We start from the raw sequence: 23,663 nt of genomic DNA, 5'->3' as shown, positions 1-23,663 counted from the left end.
ATCTAAAAATTATAAAAAGTAATCGAACGAATCCGAATAATAATTTGCATCCATCCGCGAGGGAGCAACATCGAGAAAGAGGTTTAATAAATCGTTTAAAAAATTTAAACGATCGGATTGAAATATATATTTGAAGAGACGAGAAAAGAACAATCTTTCTCCGTGGTTCCAAGGTTCATAGCCAATCTCGATGTACTAGCCGATGTATTATTCGTAAAAAGGGGGTCACCTTTCTCCTCGCTCCCCTCGTTACACGATTCTCATTAAGATCCCGTTTCTTCGGGCGCTCTTTTTCAAGCCCTTCTTTGAACGTTGGCTAAAAAACTTGGCAAACCCCTCGAGGCACGAGACGAGCAGTGTCAAATATGTTTTAATCGATAATTTTAATGAACCCGGTGGAAAATTAGCCGGCCGTGGTCTCGCGTATCGATGAGTGCAGGGTGACAAAGGTGACAAAGTCGCGTCGTCAAAGGAGCCACCGAATAAACTAGCCGACGATGCCAATTTTTCACCGATCGTCGCAGATTTGTTCGGGGACAAAGAGTGGAGGGGGAGAAGGGGGACACGGGAGCGCGAAAAGTTTGGGATTAATCCGCAGAGGTATATCCGGTTTGCGACATTGGCTTCGATCCAACCTGCCGCGATAAAAACGAACGATTGTGCAATTTAACTCCTCTCCTCGTGTGTCCCTCGTTTTATATTCGTTCGTTCCTGTGATAAGAGGAGAACGTGTCGTCGTAAATAAAAGATCTCCAATCCTCCGATCCTATCCCATTCGTTTTTCCGTCTTATTTCTCCACGCGAAACGTGAAATTTCTAGTCGCGTGCTTTTATCGTGTAAAGAATTTCCCGCACGCGTTCGTCGACTTTTACTACTGGGGCCGTAAGTAGTAAGATCTTCGATTCACGGATTTTTTTTTTTTTTCCGTCCGTTGATAATCGGCGTTTGATATTTCCAACGTCGATGTTTCGAAATGGTAGAAATGTAGAATTTCGTTGGTAATATCGGTTTATAAGTCGGCTTACCCGGTTTATACGTCGGTTTATCCGGTTTATACGAGGAAAATTATCGAGAATTTTCTTTACGATTATCGACCTGTCTCTCGTTCCCTCGTATCGCGGAGGTATCGCAGTCATCGATTAAAGAACTATATCGTAACCAAGGACGGAGAGATGGATTTTCGCGAGTGTTTCTCCTCCATTCTCTCTCTCTCTCTCTCTTTCTCTCTTTCTCTCTTCACTCGTACGTATTTCACGCGTATTTCACCTTCGATCCATAAAAGTTTACGATTCATCTAAAAATAGATGAAACGAGTTAACCGCGCAAACCTATTCCATTTCGAATTGGAAAATACGAACGATTCAACGAGTTTGAAATTAAAACCATCGAGATTCTTCGCTTTTTTTTTTTTTTTTTTTTTCTTTTTAATAAACCAATGTTTCGTTCGTAATCGACATTTTTCACGCGTCACTTCGATACTGTTTTTACAACGTGTAACTTCGTGGTACGTTAATGGATGGAAGAGCGGCGCGTTAAAAGTGAAATTTCTGAGATCGTTTGGCAGTTGCAGAGTGCTCGAATATATACCACGGTGAATTTGTTGAACGAAGGCTTTGTGCACCACCGGAAGGGAAATGCAATCGTTGGAACCAGTGACCAGAAGAATAACAAACAATACAGCTCGAGATCCTTTCAACTTTCAACAACAAATTCTAATTTTCCAAAACGACGAAAGTTGTTGCAAGTTTTTTTCTTGAAAAGAAGAAAAATTTATTTCGCGGAATAATTTTTTACTGCCAACTTGGAATAACGAGATTTTTTTTTTCAAATTTACGATAGCGTCACGAAAGGGATGTAATTGAGTTTTAAACTCTCGTAAATCGTAAGATCGCTTCGAATTATCGATTCGAAAGTTTTCGATGATACTAAATTACGATCTTTATTGTAATTTTTGGATCGAGAATAGAACACGCGAATTTCGTCCTCGCATTGCCGCAACCTTGGTTTAATAATTAATTACCGCTCGCGATTAAAATTCTTATTAACGAACTCGTTGAAAGTGCTTAACAAGAGATATTGCGATCTATTTCCGTGCTGTGGATACGGAATTATTCATCGGTGTAACATTCTTGGCGGATTATAAAGTGAAAATTTCTTCGTTAAAAAAAGAAAAATATAACGTGACAACTTAATAATTATCGTTCGCACGTAGGCTAACTAGATTTGGATGAAACTTCAAACGAGGCATCCGACTCCATTAAAAGCTTCATATTTCGAAAATTTCCATTAGCATATTTCCTGAAATATCCTCTTTTTTTTTTTTTTTTAAATTACACCTTCTCGCAAACTTACTATTCAGATATATCGTTGAAACATATTTATCGGAAAATATTCGAATTTAAGATATATAAAAAGATCGAATTAATTTGTACGCGATGTATTGAATAGTTATTCCTGAAAATATTTCACGTGGTAGTAGTAGCGGTTGAGAGAAAGATTTCCGGGGATTTGCTTTTGATTTCTGTCACGTTGCATCCGGGATTTCCCCGAATCCCCTAGCGTGTCCTAGACGATGAAATTTCCCTTACCGGAATAAGCCGACGTCCTCCTCGTCTTGCACGGAATGTTACGACGTATGTTACCTCTTGCGGCCAAATACTCCGTCCTGTCCCGAGGGATTCCATTAATTTCAATCGAGGTTGCCGATTAAACTCGTCCCGAATAGTTTGGAGTTGGCTTCCCCCCGGATCCGATCCCCCCACTTCTGCTCGCAGAATTTTCAGTGGCACGGCAAATTCCTGGAATTATTCGCCACCGATTGATTATGGCCGCGGTGCAACGATTCGATTATTATTTAAGTAATTCGAGCTTTGCGCCGCTTCCTGTTGCGGATCGATCGATCAAAGCGACCGCGTTAATTAAGGCGACATCGGCCGAATTAATTATTCCATCGTGGCTCTGGTCGTCGTGGCCTCTCCACCCGCGTCACGAAACATCTTCGTTTTCGAAACAAAACTCGTGGAAACTTTTGCTTTGACGATTTCGCTTCTTCGCTTCTACGCTCGAAATCGTAGTTTCTCGTTTCGATGGATTCCATTATGGTTAAGTGGCGCGCAGGGGTAATCGAATTCTAAACTTTATTAATCTTCACGCAAATTTGAGCGAAGGGGGCAGGAGCGATCGGCAGGGTCGACTAATTTCCGTGTTGCGATGGAATTGGCGGAATTCAAAGGGCCACGTGACACGTTCGTACTTCAATTTCACGCGAATCCTCTTGCTAATACTTTCACAACAGTGAAAGTCTCTTCAATATATATATATATATTTTCGTAATTCACATTTCTGAATTAATATATATATATATATATATATATTTTCGTAATTCACATTTCTGAATTAATATATATATATATATTGGCGTACATGCAACGAGAGTAAAAAGTTAAAAATATTTCAATCAATTTTCGATGCAACGCGAAAATGGCTCTTATTGCTTTGAAATTCGTACCGTATCACCGTGTCAAACAGAAAATTAGTTTTTACTTTTCAATTTTTATACTTCAAAAGGTTTCAACGTTTTTGAAACATTTTTTTTCCCTACATGAATGTATGAAACAAGTTACCGTATCGTTGAAAATTTAACGAAGAAAGTTTAACGATGATCGGACAAGCGTCGAATTTTTGTAACGACGAGATAAGATACGTAGCTTTACGAGAGGCAAATAACTCGTGAATCAGAGTTTTCGTTTGGATCGGTTCCTCGTTGTTAATCCTCGACTCCTGGACCTCGAGGACCGAGTCAACGTCGCTGTGATGAATGTTGACCGAACTTCTCCAAATCTGCGATCCTTGTTCGGGACCACCACGCTCACGAATTCCATCGCGAAAAGACAATTAAATCACTGAAAGGAAAATAACTTGTTTTATGATCTCTCTCTTTTCGAGAAAATAGAATCGTTAAATTAATTTGTTTTTTTATTAATTAATTGTTGCGTTATGTATACATGGAAATTTATTTTTCCTAGTGAAGTTATTTAGTGGTAGTAATTATTTGTTCGTGAAAATTAGTTTCGCAATTTTCTAAAATTCTTCTCTGATTTTTTTCACTCGAACGTTCATTAATTACGCGTTGATTCGTCGTCTCGTAGGAAAATCATGATTTTGATTTATTAAAAAATTTTAATCTCTCCGATGAATATTTTTCGGAACATCGCAATTTCGCCTTCTTCTCGATTCTCTCTCTCTCTCTCTCTCTCTCTCTCTAGAATTATTGCTCTTCGTTAAATTCTTTTTTTTTTTTTTTTTTCTTTTTATAGAATTATGATGAAGCTTTCGTAATTCACATTTCTGAATTAAAGTTTGAATTCATATGCATAAATATTATGCATATATATTTCATAAATATTTTGATTCTTTTATTAATTTACGATAATATTACGTGTATATTATGTTAATGTAAAATTAATAATCAAAATTAACATTTATCAGCTTCTTATTTAATCGATGAATCGAATATTTAAAATTTTATAATATTAAATTAATTAGATTAGATTATAACGTATTAATAATATGATAATTAAATATTCGATTCAGTCATAATTATATCCGATTCGGTTATTAATGCTCGAATTGATCGTGATAATTTTTCTATCGGGTAGCAGAAAATTTCTCATCCACAACTTGCAGCTTATCCATTCAATCACATTGAAAAATTAAATTCATCAACTTTTCAACTTTGATTCGGTTTTTTTATATTATTTTTTAATAACATCATTCGAAACGAAATCGATAATATAAATATAATTTATTCGATATAAATAAAATATAGAGATATCTTGCGGGATATAAACAAGGGAGAATAATAATAACAAAGATAAATAAACTTTGTGTATAAAGCAAATAACGAATCGTTCACCTTCGATTTATAAATCCGATTTTTAGAGGCCATTAATTGGAACGTTAAGTCCTTTATTGCTCGCCACGTTGAAATATTAACATCCCACTTTTAAAGTGGAAATATAATTGGAAATGTCGGGCGAGCGTTGCAATAAGTTATTAAATACGAAGAGGTTAGATGTTTGGACGCATAGAAAACGCATAGTCATCCGGTGGAAAATCGATTCAGGAAATGCTTATTATTCACCGTGCCACGGTTCTCGTTTTTTTTTTTTTTTTTTCAACTTCGTGTCAATGTCCAGCCGCGTCGTTTTATTTTTCACGCGAGTTGTCGTCGCTGCGAAATTCTACGAAAAAAAAAAAAAAAAAACTGCAAAACGCAAACGCAAATATTTCGTAAATTCGAAAATGCATTAAGTCGAGTCTATCTACTTATTTATCTAACCTGATCGAGAGGCAGCGAAATAATTCTCGAAAATTTGCAATTATGAAAATTGCAGAGAGATAGACACGTTAAACTTTTAAGTTGAAGAGGAATTGTATCGAAAGAAATTTTGATTAAAAATCTTATAACGTTAAAAGTGAAATAAAGGTGAAAAAAATCTTCTTAACATTACTTTTATTATATTTTCTTGCGTGTGTATACAGTTTTCCTTTATAATGAGACATTTTGGAACTTTAATCCATTTTCCACGTATATTCTTCGCGTGGGCGCATTGTTTCTTCCGTAAACAATTAACCATCGTAATCATCCTGTGTGAATAGAAGTCATAAATTGTGTTGCGAGCGGTCGGTCGTCTTTATCGAGAATGTTTTATCGACATCGTTTCTTTCGACTCGACTTATACTATCTTTTTTTTTTTTTTTTTTATTTCTTTATACTCTCTCATCAACTCATTTCATCAAATTCATTTTCCCTCTCACGATCTCACGTAGGCTCGTTTTAACGCCTCAGATCGCAAACAGTCGCGTTGGGACGAAACGCGATTTAGTAGATTAGAAAAATCTTCAGTCGCAGTCAAGAAAGAAAAAGAAAAAAAAAAGAAACGAAAGAGATAGGAGGAAATTGGAGTTGGAGGGGTAGAAATTTTAATTTGGTTTAATATGTAGACGATGTGAGAATTATAATCGATATATTTAAATCAAGTTAAGTCAAGTACAAGTTTATATTTTTCATTCTTATCTTTCTCTATAAATATTCACCTTGTTTCCGATTGTATATTAATATATTTCGACCACGTACTGCATATGCATATTACGATGTACCGTGATGAAATGAGCGACAGCACACTGTCGCTGTGAATAAGGCATACAAAATTAACCCGCCAGTCAAGGTGTCAACTATCCCCGTGTTAGGTGGAAAAGTGGAAATATTGTGAAACGGATTCATTCGCGAATAAAAATACCAATGAATAAATTAAAATAATAGTACGTGCTCCCGCGAAAACATCGAAATATCTCTATTAAGCGAAATTTACGGAACAAACGGGGAATAGTTTTAGTTCTATCGAACGACCACTCTGCGCATGCATTTTCCACACTGTATATATATATATTTAAACTTATGTATTCTTTCTCTTTCCCTTTTTTCTTCTTCTTCTTCTTTTTCTTCTTTTTTTTTTTTTCTCTCTTACTTTCTTACACTTACTCGAGATGAACGTTGGTATTTCCAGAACGCATTCCACTTAAACTTTGAGTGGACATGCTTCTTCCACACCTCAATTTCAAACCCTCCGTTTTCTTCCCTTTCATCCATTCAGTCACTTATTATAAATATTTCAAATTCCTGAAAACGCAGACAAGAAAGGTTAATTTTGTCAACTACGAAATATACAAATATTTCGAATGCTCGAATCCTCGCGTACAAATTAATTTAGCTGGAAAATCACGAGTGTATTCGTTCGTTTTAGAAATTTAATTTTCGTTTTACTTCTCCATGATAAATATTATGATGATGATGAGTCACGATTGCCGCGTTTCTCTATCGGCTTTCCAATGTTTGAACTTTAAATCGGGTAATTGGAAAGGGTAAAGAGGGATATTTTTTAACAACAAATTCCTATTATTATTTATTTATTTTTTTTTCTTCACGTCAAAGCGCAAAGTATTTCCTTCAAACTCTACTCTAACCTTCTTTTAAAAAACAGTATTTTTCTAGGGTTAGTACTTCTGGCTTGTCGACACGAGAGCAAAAATAATGTTTCCTCAGAGAAACGTTGCTCGATACGTTTCCATGACTCTGTAACGAATGTGTTGCGTTTAAAAGCGCTTTGGCCCTATTATAGAGATAGCCACGAAAATTTCAAAAATTCTTCGGGATCGGGAAACGAAGGGAAAAAGAAAACGAGCTTTAACGGATTCCTCGCGACAAAGACAAACTTCTTCCTTCCGCCCTTCAACGATCCGTTTGTTCAGAACACTGTGAAAAAAAAAAAGAAACGAGAGGAAACACGTAAGGACAATACTCGTGGAAAATTGGATCTTATTTATCTTTTACGAGATATTCGATTTCCGGGAAATGTCTCGATCGTTCGTGAATCCTATCGAAAATTCGAAAATTCTGGGGAATTAAGGGAAATATAGGGGAGATAACAACTGGTAGGCAAGTTTCTGCAAAAAGTTTGCGCGAATGGGGAAAGTTTCGGGGATCTCGTGACGAGCGGAATTGGCGGGAGAAGTTTTAGGCCGGAACGAAATGTAGGCGGTAAAATAATTATTTGGAGGAATCGGCAACATCGGAGGCTTGTAAAAGTTCGATTCGTTAATTAACGTGGCCGAGATAATCCATGACCTTTCTCTATTGTGTTGTACAGGGTGAATAGGTGGGTGGCGGTGTCTATCGATCGTTGGATCGTGGCAAAACTCGACGATGTTCTTGCAACCGTTGCACTCATCTGGGATCACTTTTCGATAATGGATGCGGTCGGACTCCGTCAACCGAGTTCTCGGGGTCGAGGATCACCTGGGTGCAATTTAATTGTTTCTCGCGTAAGGAGACGAGGGAGGCACGACGGAAATAGCCATTCCGAAAAGATGACTATTCTCCTATCATCCTTTTTCATGTTCCTCGTCGAAACGTCGTTTACGACTTGATGACGAGTTTCGAAAAAAACTTTCTATCCTCTAGTCTAGGGATATTTTTATTTGTCTTTAAAATTTCATCTTTACCTCCTTCAAACTTGGATTCGCAACTCGTCGCGCGGAATAAGTTATTGAAAAACGAACGCGACCCCTCTGTTACATCGTATTTAAACGATCGTTTAATTTCTCGTCGAGTCGAGATCTTTTATGCCAATTTATTGCGCCGTGAAAAATTGCTCTTCCCTGCTCGGTACGGTTTCGAATTAGAGAAGAAAAAAGCACGAGTATCGAAGTTTTCAAGCGCGAGAAGCGGAGAAACCGCGTGGAAACCCTCTCTCGGTGCTTTTACCTCGAAAACGATGGATTAATAACAACTTATAAAGAAGTCCTGTTTGAAGGAGGCTGCTGCGGTGAGACGACAACTAGTCTCTCTCTCTCTCTCTCTCTCTCTTACTCTCTCTTACTTTTTCCTCAAAAGAAAAAGGAAAAGAGGGCATTTCAGAGGCTTAACTGGGAGAAATTAAATAAGAAACGAAGTATTCCTACATTTTGATGGAATATAACTTTTTTGAATATACAGAGAATGATTTTTAAAGAAGGGCGAATGATATTTTTTTCGTTTGAGATTTCGATTTTGAGAAAATTCGAGCAAAAATTTTTTTTTTTTTATTTATTTCGGTACATGATGATAAATTTCTGTGCGAAGAGGAATACTCGATTCATTTCTTGAATATTTCATCCTGTGAAAATTCTGTGATTTAATGGAATATTTTTCCCCGCTATTGTTTCGAAACCATTCCCTATATTAATCTTTCGTTTTTTTTTTTTTTTTTCGACGAATCAGTTTGTTCCGTCGATTACGACGTTGCACGCGGTTCATCGATATGTTAAATTGGGTCACACGCGCGAATAATTACACGACGCGAAATCGTCGTTATCATTGATATTTATTTCACAAAGAACACAGAATTGATATCCTGCGTTCCTTATCGATCACGGTTGATAATTTCCCTTGGAAAATCCATCATTGATCGTCCGTTTTGAAAGCGTAATTATCCCTTGGGTAATCGTATCTCATAAAGTAATTTCCAGGCTTGAATTAATTCGATTAAACTCGTAAAAAAAAAAAAAAAAAAAAGAAAGAAAGAAAGAAAGAAAGAAAAAGGGAGGGAAAAAAAATTCTGGGGAAAATATTAAAAAATACAGGGAAAAATTTAATCGTCCCTGGGAAAATTAAGGGTAACAAGCTAGTTAAATTGTTAAGCAAGATAAATAACGAAATATCCGCTTGCTTGCACTTAATTTAATAAATATTGAATGATTTTTATCGCGATTCTTTTAACTCGTTATTAATTCGTTGATGATAGTTGAATTAAAGAGGATGTAGAGGAGATTCGTTATTCGTTTTATTATATAACGCTCACACGCATTCCTTTGTTACCCCAATTATTACGTACACGTTTCATCAAGTTTAAATTTGGAAAAAGTGCATCAAGGAAATCACGAGTGAAATATAGAAAAAGAATTAATCTTGGCGTGTTGTTTTAGGATAGAATTGAAAAATTATACTTCAAGTATTCCAGATACAATCAAAACCGAAATCAAAAATGTATTACTCATTCGTTAAATGAACGAATAATTCGTTTGATTCGACGTATTTGCAACGAATTGATTGGTCAATTTTCAATCGATGGAAAAAATTTCATACAATTTATGTGTAAGTGGAAATGCTTTAAATTTATCGCGGTGTACGATTTTTCAATTCGAATTTTGCGCTATCGACTTTATTTAAACTTTTATTCCGATTGATAGGAAGTTTTTTTTTTTTTATTTCCAACGGGGAGAAAACAATTTCGTTGAAAACCTCGGGGAATCGGTCGAATCCAATAAAATTAACGAGGAACAAAAGACGGTTCATCGCTAATTTTAGAATTCTTGGGCGCCGTCGGAGTTATGTGATCGCGATCCACGGTATTGCGGTCACGTTAATCAGTGACTTTTATCGATTGGATGCCCGATCAAATTCATCTTCGACGATCGACTTTATTCTCGTTCGAACCGCGTTCGATGAATTGCAACGTTTGAAACTAGGATTGATCCAAGTTTCGAATCAAAGTAAATTGAAACTCGAAGAAACTCGAATTGATCGATTTATCATAAAATTGGATAAAGATTGCAGTGGATGCAAATGGAAGGATCGAGAATTTTCCCCTGTTAAAAAGATCGTTTAGTTTCTTATTCGTTTTTATGCAATGATTACAAATTGATGGTGCAAATGATTTTTTATTCGTACGTTCTCGAATCTCAATTCTTCTTTTTTTTTTTTTTTTTCTTTATCGCAATACAGGCGTTATTTGCGTTCATCTATGCCGGATATTACTCGTATCGTGTTTTCTCGAAAAAAGCACGATCAAAACATCTTGCATGTTTTTATTCCATCGATACGAGAAATAATGTTGCGAGCAATAAGGTGTTGCGAACGTTCGACAACACATGCAAAATACCGTTTTGGATGGAAAAACAGCGGTGATCAGAGTTTCGCCCCTTCGATTTTTAGGGGTATCGATCATGTTTAAAAGTCGATCTCGAGCAATTTAATGGAAAGCCGTGGTTGACGAGCGAACTATAGAGAGCGCAAACTGTTATATAAACCGTATTTCCTTTGATTTTATATTCTCATCTGAAACTTTATCGTAATTTGCCGCAATTTCATCCAAGTTCTAAATGCAGCGAGCTCTCGTTTCAACTCGATTCTCCGTGTTAGATAATCGCTTCTGCCTTTGTGTTTCTTTTCGTCCGATTACGATCTCGTTGATGAAACCTGAAAATGCTTCGAAATCTGTTGCATCATTTATGACTTTGCCAGTTAGATTCTAAGTTTACGTACAGTTTGTTGAATATTAATTAACACAAAGGAGCTCTCCGATTTGTTCCGAATTTCATTACCATGGAATTATCAGAATATACACAAATTTACTACCGTTCGTTTAAATGCTTCGATCAAATATCGTTCGTATTTTATGATCTTTCATTCCTTGCGTCGTTCGTAACGAATATTTATGATCTATCAAGATAGTCGATCCAGAAGGTCGAAAGATATTGCGAAACTTTTCAAACCTTGATCTCTCCGCATTATAATATAAATACCTATTATTCGAATATTCGGATTTAAAGGATATTTCAAAGATATTTCAGATCTTTCAAGGATCTATCTTCCTTGAAAGGTAATCTCCCTTTTTGATTTGGGATTTTTTAAGCGAAAAAAAAAAAAAAGAAACTCGTAAAAAACTTAAATTCTAATCGAAACTTTTTTCCGGTAAATAGCTGGAATTGTGGGAAAAAATTTTTCCAAACTTTTTTAATATTCTCGCTTTCAAACGGCCGATTTTTCGAATCGAAATCTTCTCGAAACGACTTTAGATTTTTTTTTTTTTTTATTAAACCTCGATCGATGATTTCAAAGAGTTTGACGACGAAACTTGATTTGAAATTTTTAAATCTATTTTTGTATTGGTTGTAGAGCGCGAATGAAATCGTCGCTAATCTCAAAAAAATCGGGCGAAACGAAACGATAATCGAATACGAGAGTCCGTCCCGGGCGTGCGTTCTCCATGAGAAATTCTCTTTTAACTTTGCATTCTCCATTCCACGAATCGACAAAGGTCAATGACGCGAACGTTGCTATCGAAAATTTGCCATCGACGAGGAAATTGGCCGATTAATCTTTTTGGGGAAATAGACACCTTTATTTGCAAACGAGCATTATACATATATATATATATATATTGGTGAAAATCGTTCTATATATTTATACGTTTCAATAAAAAAGCTTCGTCTCTCGTTTCTAGTTTCTAATTTTTCACCTTTCAGAATTTATCGTTTCTTTCCTGAATTAGTTTTCATGGAGTGCATATTTTCGAGGTACATGTAGGAAGGAAGGAAGGAAGGAAGGGTTGAAACGGAATAGTACTACCTTCCTTAGTTAATCTTCTATTGTCGAGATACTGTGTACGTTGTACGGGTCATAAAGTAGTCGAGGTCGAGTCTAGATAAGATTTCTAAACGTTTTATTTATTTATCCGTTTTATAAGTGATTTATGATAGGTAATTTATTTTTTTTATTCTTTCTTATTATTTAATATTTCTTCGTATTTATTTTTCGAGATACACAGAGAAATATTTAATATTCCTGTTTCGTCATTCGAGGTTTTATTCAATTTTCTCTGATATTTCGAGATGCTAGGTCATTTCAATCTAGAGGGAAAGGGGAATAGCGATTAAAATTTCTTATCTTTCTACGAATCTTATCGATTTTTCAAAGCTTGTCTTTGTACTTTCCAGACAAAGTATACGTTTAACTCGATAGCTGTGCTATATATCTGTCATAAACTTGCTTCATTCAACTCACTCCCTCGTTGAATTTACTCTAGTGTAAATCTATACAATATTGTTTAACTAACAGAGAACTTTACGTATGGTGCAATCTTTACTAGCCGAAACTAACGATAAGTTTGAAAGAAGACGTAGTTACCAACTTTGAATGTCGTTAGTTACCAACTAATTAAAAATTCACAATCGAATGTGTTTTATTCGAGTTAACTGTCTATCATTCTCGGCAAATTTTATATTTAAAAACGTACAAATTTTATAATATTGAGAGAGAAAGAGAGGAAAAAAAAGATCTGAAATCTTGGAGCTTTTAATTAATTAATCCTTCTAATTTTATCAACAAATATTCTTCTTATTATTATTATTCGATCTACTTAATACTTCTCGTCAAAGAGTGAAAAGTGATGGCGCTCGATATTTTTCAACGTATCGATTTTACGACACTTTGTACTGTAAAAGGAATTTTTTTTTTTTTTTTTTTATTCATGACAGCGGTTTTTGTTAATACCACCGAGGCCAAGAACTCGAGCCCGTTGTTCCTTTAATAAAATCAAGCACGACAGCCACGTCGTGTTTGCAAATAGGATTTTTCAGAAATAAAAACAAGTCGAGCAGCCGGCTAGTTGCGTGCCGTATAAGCCGATGCATAATGCACCCGGCGGAGGGCACAAGTAACGCGACTTCTACATCCACTCTAAGAAAATGAATTTTTCATTACTGTATCGGTCCGACGATCAGTGTGGCCAATATTTACAACGTGCCTTTTCTTTCTCTCTTTTAATTAATTAATTAATCGGAAGATGGGGCTGTTTATAGAACGTAGAAGGAGGTTGAAGATTGATATTCGAGTCAAGGATAAGAGTGGAGGGAAAAACAAAAGGGAAGAAAAAAAAAAAAAATAATAAAACCGAAGGAAGGAACTTAAATGAAATCGGGGGATCGGTTTTATAAAATTTATAGAATTTCACAGGGGTTTTTTTCCACGGAGGAGGAATTCGGATGATCGATGTGCCGGGGAAAAAAATTCGAAGGAGAGTAAGGTGGGCTGAAAAACTTGGACCAAAAATTATTTTATAACATTTTGAGAGAAACGTGGGGGTCGATTTCGATGTTGAAAAATATAATAAATTGAAGGAAGGAAGGAAACGAATAAAACTTATGAAATCAAAAATTATGAAACTCCAACTGGTATTTTAGAGCGAGGTTTATAAAGGAAGCGAGGTTTCGATGGAAAAATATATTATACGAGGGTTTCGAGGGAGATTTTATGGAAACCGAGACTCGCGCAGAAAAAGATTGTGTATACACGAAAAGTTTGGACACGGTAAATGTGGTAAAATCTCGATAGGAGGAAAGGCGTCGTTGAGACGAATATCCGGGTATCAAATCCCGGCCTTGATCTCTAAATGCCTCTATCTCTATCTTACAGCCTACGAAGGTTGTAAATGGTTCCATCAATCCGAGAACTTAACACATCGGTGTTGTTTTATCCTCTCCCGAGGACCTCTCGAAAAGTGAATCAAGAAAATCGTAAACCTGTTTGTATAGGTAAATTTAACACGTACAAAGTATATTTCGACAGAGAGGAGATAATTGAAAGAAATTTAAATTTACGAACGATTTTATACCAATTTTTTTTTTTTTTTTTTTTTTTTTACATCGTTTCAAAGAAAGAAAATGAAAAGAAGGAAAATAGAAATTGTTGGAATTAATCTAAGAGCAAGGATTTCTCTCAAATCGGCGTTCAATTAGCGAAGATCGGAAAAGGGATTCGGTTGATGGTGTTAAACACAACGGTGTGACAATCGATATAGTCGTAGCGAAGAATTCCCAGATTCTATGTTAATGGGATTAAAGAGGTACGGTCGAGTGCGTTAATTCCGGGAAATAGAAGGATCATCGAGCTAATATGCCACGAAAATTCGTTCACGGATTGCTCGTTAGAGGTTATGTAGGGCGGGTTATCGATTGGCGTATACGATCGAAATCCTCGGCAGGGAATGGGAACTAATACCGGCCAGGGTTGTTAACAACCCCTCTGTATTTTTTTTTTTCCACCAAATGTTTCAACTATTGACTTTCTCTCTGAACCAAAGTCCTGGTTAATTAATCTAGTTTTTGCCCTCGATTCGAACCCATTATTACGCGAAATGGTGCTTTACATACACGTTATATAGCTTGTAACGGATAGAGTTTCAGAATAAAACTCTCTCTCTCTCTCTTTTTCGAGAGAAGGAGAGTTTTTCAATCGCTCAGTCGGCCTCAACACAGTGTTCGCTTGAAAATATATCCACGAGAATAACTTCTCAGAGCTTTGCCCTCGAACGTATTTGCACTCTAAAAGAGCGGAAGTGAATTCGCTGCACGACGAGCGAAGAGAGAGAGAGAGAGAGAGAGAGAAAGAGAGGAGGTGAATAAGGGAGAATATGCTAAAAATGTCTCGCGTCCATTTCGCTCCGTTTGTCCCGTTTATATCCGGACGAGGATTATAAATGGACGAGAATCGATGGTCGGTCGCCAAATGTAAATCAGAGACATGTGTGGCATTTAATAATAATAAATCAACATTTGTTAGCAACGCACTCCGCCTTCTCTTGATCGATGAGTTTTTTTTTTTTTACCCGTCCAATGTTTTATATCCGTTGTATAAAAAGATAAGCGTTCCTCGTCGGAGAGAGGCGTTTCCAAAGGGAAAATAGATCGTGAAAGGTATGAATAATAAAAAAAAAAAATAATAATACCCACCATGGATTATATATCGAAAAACGTGAAAGGGCGTCTTCGTGCTAAAAATGCAACTTTCGTTGCTCGTGGTTATGGATAATAGATATCTCATGATCGAACGAGTTGAAGATGATTTAAAAATGAGTTTACACGTGGTGATAAGTATAGTATGGAACGAACGTGATTTTAAAAAAAGAACAATCTTACAATTCTGAAGAAACGCTGTTATTCTTGGCGTCGAATTGCATTGTCTTCTGAACTGGTGGTAGGTTATGTTATCGGCGTTCACGGTTGATGGCGGGATTAATCCAGTGCGAGGGGTGGATTTAAAGATCCGGTCGAATCGAGAGGCGGAGAAATGAGATTACTTTGACCCGCCATTCTCGCCGATCATTCTGGTATTGGTAATGCATCGGATTCTAAAATTTTCACTCGAAAAATCGTGGTAATCGCGATCTTTATAATGAGATAATGAGAGAGCGTTTTTCTATTTTTTTTTTACTTTTTTTTTTTTTTTTGTTTATGGGACAACGATTTTCACTTCGAATTTTCGTCTCCACTCGGATCGAGTGCCGCTTCCACTTTCTTTTTCTCGATCAAACTCTCTACGAATCAGTTTTAATTAATTTAACATTTACATAAGCCTTTGCGAATCGTACCCATCCCACCATGTGTTTGCTACGTTTGATCTCGCGAAACAGTTTAATGAACGTGTCGGCCGTCATTCGTGACGTCGAAAATTTCGACAATTTAACGATCAATGAATCAACGTTTATTCATATATCAACGCGAGAAATTTTCATTTTTTTTTTTTTTTTAAATATGATTCTTAACGATCGAATGCAGGACAAAATTAAAAGGCATAATTTGAAAACTTTAGAGAAACGACACTCGCGATCTAATATTTCGTTATACGATATATTCTCGCCAATTAAGAGAAACGTGGCAATGAAATACCGCGTTAGGAGGAGGAACAACGGAGAATGTGTAATTCGTTTGAACGTTTCATTAAAATATAACAAGGAGAAAACTGACGAGACGATGTAGCGTAGCTGATATGAAAATGAATAAATGAAAACCTCGTAATTATTTTTTGTCTTTGAAAAAATATTTTTTACAATGCGAAAAATATTCTTTTTCTCAGCCTATCATTTCGTTATTATTTCTCTCCTCTCTCTCTCTCTCTCTCGTTTTCTTTCAATTCGTTTCCATCGAAATAATCAATCCTACGAATAACATATTATATGATATTTTAATTCATTGATTGAAACGTGTGTATTAATTTAATTCACGATTAATTAAAAGTGATTGGATTAATTATGAAAAGTTCTCGACAATTATTACCCCATACGTTACGTAACGTATCGAAACGAAGAGGGAGTTTCGTGCTCGCAGCGAAGGCGGGATTCTGTTTGCATAAAGTTAGCGAGGTATGGCGTGTCCTAGGGTGATTTCAATAAAACGGAACCGTGTGTGATAAGCAGCTGAGCTGTGAACCGCGGCGCAGCCTGATTAGAAGACAAACGAAACGGTGCTTCGTGATGAACGATCGTGGATTAAACTAACTTGAAAATTCATTTTCCCTTTCCCTACGTTTATAAAGAGAAGGAAGAAACGGAAGGGGCGGAAAAAAAGTAGTTATTCCCTATTCTCATTTTCCACAAGTGTGATCATTTTGCTCTTCGACCGATATAAAATTTTTATTCGATATTTCCACGATATTTCGATTTTAAAAGGGAACGATTAAATTTCTTTTAATTAATTAATCTTACTTATTACAGAAATGGGATAACATCTTAAACGTGACGATCTTAATTTATTTTCGTTGTTGGTGGATCGATTAAGTTTCTTTTTCGTCATGGATGATACAATTTCGAGCCTTCGTTTCATTTTTCTCTATATTTTTTTTCCTTTTTTTTTTTTTTTTAAATAAGTTTTCTCGCTTATCAGCTAATAGACGTTGAAACGAATTTATCGGGCTCATTTTTTTTTTATCTAATGGAAGGATACGGTAGTAATAAAAACGTTCAGAAATTTACTTTGTACACACCTGGCGATACGCGATATTCACGATCTTAAATTTCCACTTTAATATACGGTACATATTGAAAATACCGACCATTAATTTATTACGTGGACGTAAAAAGAGGAATAACGAGTGCATATTCATCATTAAATCGGAATAATAACGTAATAACGTGAACGAAACACGTGAAAGATATGCGTCCATTTATTTTAACGTTTACGTACGTAGCTTGAAAATTTTTCGAAATGGTATCATCTGAAAGTAGAAAGAAAAAAAATTTTATCAAGAAAAATAATCGAGATTGTACACAAAAGAAATGTTGAACTCGATTCCTTTTCTTTCTCTCGTAATCGCTCGATAAAGTAATAGTTTTGTTCGATTTGTCCAGGTGTTGGGAGGTCTAGGACGCAGGATGTCGAGCGGCGACAAGGCTTCACCAGGCCTGACCATCGATCGCGCCGCTTTTCTGCTTCTGCGGGTGAAGAAGGCCTTTAGGAAGAAGAAGCAACAGCGAAAGGAGAAAAAGCAAGTGATTTAATCTCGTTCCTTCCATTTCTCCTCTCTCTCTCTCTACCTCTTCCTTCCTTTCTCTCTCTCTCTTTCTCTCTCTCTCGGCGTTTTTACGGAATAATAATTACGGATAAAAAAGTTTCGAAGCGAAGAAATGGACGATCATCCGGAAAATCGGGGAAAGGCGCGATGTTCCGTTTAATCGATCGCGAAAAAAAGATCCTCTTTCCCAAGATAACTTAATTCTCTTCCATCGTTGATTATCTCGCGACAAAAGTCGATTCGTGCGCGGCCAATTAATCTGCCAACCTCTTCTCGCCTCGAGAATTATTTATGAAGCAATTTCCTTTCTTTTTCTTTTTTTTCTTTCTTTCTTTCCTTCTTTCTTTCTCGTTGCGACTGATCGGCTCGTGCCGGAAATCTGTGTATTAAATCCACGAACGGATCTTCGTTTCTTCGGATGGAAACGTTTTCTTCAAAGTTAGATGACACTGGAGATGAAACAAGGCGGAGGAAAAATGGCGAGAACGTAAACGAAGAAAAGTTTCGACTGGTTAACGAAGGGATACAATCGACATTCTTCGAGCAAGGGAAGAAACGTGGCTCGATGAAAATAATATATTCGAGGAGTTTTGAATAGAATGATGATAATGAAGATTGCGATGATTTCGCGATTGCGCGCTTTCTTTTTTTCTTCTCGACGCAAAATAGATCAATAGAGGGAACGGTATAACGGCGTCGAAACGTGATATTTTTCTATTGGAAGTTTTATCCGCTTCCACGTGGATAAACCTAAAACGGAAAGATCGTTAACGGATAATTGATCAGAAAGCAAACTTCTCGAAAACGTTCCCTCCGACGAAAGCTTTGCGTAAGGGTGGAATATTCGTTTCAATTATCTTGCTCATCCACTGTCAAAGGGAACCGGTAACTAAGTCCAAACTACTCTCGATGGATTTTCACCTTAACGAATCTCTCGTAAACTCACCGTTTCGAATTCTACGAATTCTACGAATTCGTCGTAACGTTATTACTATATATACTTCGCTGTTTCATTTATTTTCGAATGCGACGTGGAATATTTTTTCTTCTAGTTTCTTTCAACGATCAATTTTTGACAGGCATAAATATCTATAATTGAATTAATACCTAGACAAATACGAGGTTGTCCACGTGGAAGCGGATAAAACTAGTTGGAGGATTGTGCTGCTTCCAGATTGTCATCTAGAAGATGTATCGCCTGACCACGATGTATGTAAATTCTTGGCAACGATCCTTGACCCGTGTCATCTTATCGTCACGGAGATAACGGGCTCGTATTTGGGCTTCCATTACACGCACGTAGACACGTAATACGAGAATCCAATTGGAGAGAAAAATGGTACTGGAATTCTCTCGCAGTTTTCCAAACTTTTGTTTGTTTCGAATCTGGAGGAATCTGGAGAAATATTATTCGTTGATCTCTTCCTCGTAAAGTTAACAAACAGCACAAACAGGAGTTTCGAAGGAGTTGACATTTTGTGTTTGCCCGTCATATTAATAATTCTTGGACTCCGCCATTTTGAATATTCATGAACAGTCAGACGTGCGCGTAAAGACTTGACAAACATTTCGCGTCTCCTCGGTTTCGGCATCCACTCGTGTCCAGGAAATTTACTTTAATTAAATGGATTTGCACGATCGCGACTTCCGACCTGTTATGCACTTCCTTCATTCGAATCGAGACGTAACCAGATTATCGCAATAATATAAATATATCAACGAATTCGAATTAATGATCGAACGTAAAAAAAATATCAACTTTCACGTCTCTCCCCTGTCAACGAAACTGTACACCTCGACAGTGAATATCGATATTCGCGTTTCTAATTGAAAATAATTTTCTGAAAAGGAAAAAAAAAAAGAAGAAGTAGAAAATTGTCAAATATAATTGGATAAGTTTCTCCATTCGTGGAGAAATTTCTTCTTTTTCAAACGTGACGAGAGAAAATTGATGAATTTAATATAAACTATTTCGAAGCTCTCGAATTAAGAACGTGTTATTAGTGTAGCGAACTCGAGTAGTCGCGATGATCGAGAGAAAATTTTGCGGAACTTGACGAACTCGCGATGATGGGCGAATGCTGAGGTGGCGCGGTTAAGCCGCGTTTCCCGATTTCGAACGCGGAAACGTAGACGAATAAGGGAAATAACGCCCGCTTTTGTGACCCCCTAAACTTGCTAATCTAAACTTTGAAATTTAATCAGCATCGGGCCAACCGTTTCCCCGGAGCTTTCCCCGCTTCGAAAATTCGATGCGATCCATCGATTCGTGTAAGTGGATGTCGTGAATTTTGATAATCCCCTTCCTCGAGGAGAGGGAGAACGATTGTGACGCGATCGTGACGACGTGATATAATTTTCGAGATTGGGGGAAGGGAGGAGAGATATTTTTCTAATTTCGTATTTCGATTAACGAAACGAAACGAATCGTTTCGAAATCTAATCTTTCGAGAGAGAAAGTTCGTAGCGGTTCGAATCGAGTTGTCAAATTTACGGCGAATTTTCACGGGTGTTGGAGGCAGAGAATTCTGTCGTAACTCGCGTGTAAATTTCCAGAAACGTGCGGAGGAAAAGATGGTGGAAATATTTAGAAAGAAACTTTGCTATAGCGCGCTTCTTTCGTTATGATATTCGTGAATATTAACATAATTCCGAGGAAAAATTTTCATATTTTTTTGCAATTTAAAGAGACACCTCTTCCCTCTCCGTTCCTGCGATTCTCGCTAAAACTTTCGTAATTGAGTTGTACGAGTTGGTTTTCGAACGCGGTCGAATGCGGTCATCGTGGTGATGATTTTGTTTTAAAGGTTTCGTCGAATCGATCCGATTTGCAATGAAAATAAAGAAATTTCGTGTATTAACACGATCCTTTCATTGTAAACGATGTCACGATCTCGATTACTAATTAACCCGAATAACCGATCTTCTTCTTCTTCTTCTTCTCAGAAGTTCTACGAGTAGTCTTTAGTGGAAGGTGGATGAAAAAAAGAAGAAAAAAAAGAAAAAGAGTGTTAACCGAATTATCGCCAGCTCTTCGTTGGAACTCGATTCTCTGACTATTCGTTAACGTGCTTAAATCGAGAGAGAACGAGAGAGGGAAGTTCGTATCGAGTTTAAAGGAGCTAATTCTCACCACCACGGGATCACGAAACTCTGTGATTTTTCTTTTTTTTTTTTCACGGTTTCCAGTCAATCGACAAACCAAGTTCAGGACGTTACGTTGGCTCACTTCATTAGAAACGGATTTACACTTTTTGCTCCTTTTGCTCCGATGAGATCGAATTCTTTGCATGAGAATCGAGGGAAAAATTGCGATTATTAATCCTCACGAAAGATGGAAAAATGAATAGGGATAAGGGATTCGCGTTGCTTCGATTCCTTGTTACGACATTGCCATTATTTCTCGATAAAGTCACTTTCCGTGTAATTTCGCCCTCGATTTCCCCGCAGGAAATCTTATTATTAATTTCTCGCGAAGAAATTCTCGCGCAGAAATAACGAATTCTCCCCGTGAAAAATTTTTACGTTTCTCCTCCTTACGAACTCCTGTTATTCTATTTTTTTTTTTTTTCTCAAAAACTTTTTCACGAACATCAGAATTGGGAATTGGCGAGGAAAGTTTGCTCGATCGCCAAAACATAGAATCTTTGCCGCACTCGCGCGTGAAAATCGCTGACTTGTCGAACTTACGTATCCATTGTGTTCGAGATGTTCGAAGCTTCGCTCGGGTAGCCGATTTCGAAGAATACGCGATAGACCCGTGATTTAATACCGAATTTTTCACGGAATACATATACGTGATATAAAGCGCAAACGTGTCGTGACTCACGGATACGTTTCTTCTAAAATTAGCGAGGGCATGAGAGAAAATGTGCCTAGACTAGTTTCACTAGAACGAGGAAACGGTACGGGATATATATTGGAAACGAGCTTCTAGGCTTCACCTAGTGTGTGTGCTCGATCGGCCTGTTTTACGTCCGTTACGGTTTATTCGCGGAGTAAATAAAAACTGTTCTCAAGTTTCGATTCTCGCGCGTTTCCCTCTGGGTGAATAGGAATAGGGAAAATAAACGGACGGTTAAATGGATATTAAATCCTTCCGTTGGCCAAAGTGTTTGATCGTGATACACGTGATTTTTACAACGCGTCGTGTCGTAAATCTTAAAATCTGATTTATTTACTTTCCATTCGATAGCGTTACGCGTTGTACTCCGTTGTATAACGTAACGTGTTTTCTTCTCATCTCTATCTGTATTATCTTTTTCAACATATTCGAAAGCTTAATATATTAACGGAATAATCTTATCGACGAGAACCACGAAAATTTCTTTTTGGTGAAAATTTTTTCACCCCATCCGTTCGATCTTGCACCAGTCTCTTCTTCGCGTCTCAATCCAATCCCCGTGATACGTTTATACATATGCGTCACTTTGAATTTGCTTCTTCGCTTCATCCTCCGTGTATACATCGGGGCTACTTCCAATTATTTTCCAACCGACGCGTCCCTCCATTTTATCTCCCAAATATATTCCGTTATTTGGACCGAATTTAATGGCCTCTCGTGTCGGCCGAAACACGTTTAACAAAATGTGCTCGCTGAACGTTTGTTCGTGTGTTACACTCTATAAATAAATCGGGTATTATTTGCCCGGAAATAACGAGATTCGTTTCTTCGTTATTACACGAGCGTTGCAACCGGAGATTTATTAATTAAAAAAAAAAAAAAAAAGAAAAAATGAAAAAAGAATCGAAAAGTTCCTTCGGAATAGGAACGACAATTCGCTATTTCCAACTTGAAAACATGGAACGACGAATAATAACGACGTTAAAAACGGAATAAAATCAATTTCCGATTCACGAGCACGAAGTGGTGTTTTCGCTACTCGATGCTAATTCTAGATGACGTTGTTTACACGGCTCGCGTTCGATGCGTGGCACGGCCACGCCAAGTATTTTCGTTCGAGTCGTTTTTAGAAAAGAGGGTGATCGATACGCGGACAAATCGACCACCGCGTCGGACGGAGAAGAAATCACGCGACGCGAGAACGGAAGGAAAGAAGAAATGGAAACAGAGACTCGGTTGAATTGGTTCTTCGGCCTTTACCCTCTTCCACCAGACCTCATTTTTCACGGAACGGGCGAAATTGCCGCCAAGTACCCAACGTCTCGTGCAATGCTCTCGTCGAACGTTAGACACGCATTACATTCCGTGTAACTTTTAACAAAAAAGAAAAAGTTAAATCCAAGTTCGAGTTCTTTCTTTGCATCGCTCCCTTTTTCTCTCTTTTCGATTATAGTACACGTGTATAATATTTTTCCTAAATTTTTTTGTAAATAGATATAATACTCTTTTCGTTTTCGTTTCATGGCGAATCTATCCGGTGTAATAATAAGCGTGTCGTAATACATAATAAGATTGGCTCTTTTATCATGGCATTCCGAGGCGAGCAAGTCTCACTTCACTTCGGTGTCTTTTATTTCTCCTCTCTTTAAATGTCCCCGTCGTAGATATTTTATCGCCGACATTAAATTCCCTTCGTGGTTTCGTGGCAACAAACAATTCGAGAAGAATTCGCGGCCTCCCTTCCAAACCAACCTATCATTTCCGTCATAATATTTTTTATACGATATCGTTTGGCGTACATGGTTAATGGCTCGCAATTCTTCTTAACGGTATTTTTGAAAGGGCGTGTAGAAGAGAATTGCTCTTGTTCCACTTTTTCTTAAAATTAGATCGATACGGGTTAATCCTAATTGCCACGGGATCCTCGTGGATCGCGGAGCGGCATTTATTCTTATCGCGAAGGGAAAAGTTAAATTCGAGCTTTTATTTTATTTTATTTTATTTTTTTTTTTTAAGTTCGTTAAACTTTATCCTTCCCTATTCCTTCGTCTTTAATTTCATCGCGTTATTAGATAAGAAACGAAGTTGATGGAACAGGTAGTTACCCCCGAAGAGGAAGATTTTCTTTTTTTTCTCGGACAACGCGACTC

The 23,663-nt window shown here is 37.0% G+C and overlaps 1 protein-coding gene across 4 annotated transcripts in view; it reads left to right on the top strand.

The window, feature by feature from the left end:
- LOC122711335 (ankyrin repeat and fibronectin type-III domain-containing protein 1) overlaps positions 1–23,663 on the top strand; it is a 105,823-nt gene that overhangs the window by 11,720 nt on the left and 70,440 nt on the right. For all 4 annotated transcript variants that reach the window (XM_043930026.1, XM_043930029.1, XM_043930025.1 and 1 more), the window contains one exon: positions 17,506–17,642. In XM_043930026.1, coding sequence (XP_043785961.1) covers positions 17,506–17,642 — 137 coding nt within the window. The remainder of the gene's footprint in view (positions 1–17,505; positions 17,643–23,663) is intronic.

The sequence above is a fragment of the Apis laboriosa genome, unplaced genomic scaffold (genome assembly GCF_014066325.1).
Source record: "Apis laboriosa isolate Shangri-la unplaced genomic scaffold, ASM1406632v1 scaffold16_cov148, whole genome shotgun sequence".
Taxonomy (NCBI): domain Eukaryota; kingdom Metazoa; phylum Arthropoda; class Insecta; order Hymenoptera; family Apidae; genus Apis; species Apis laboriosa.
This window is presented reverse-complemented; position numbering and strand designations above follow the sequence as displayed.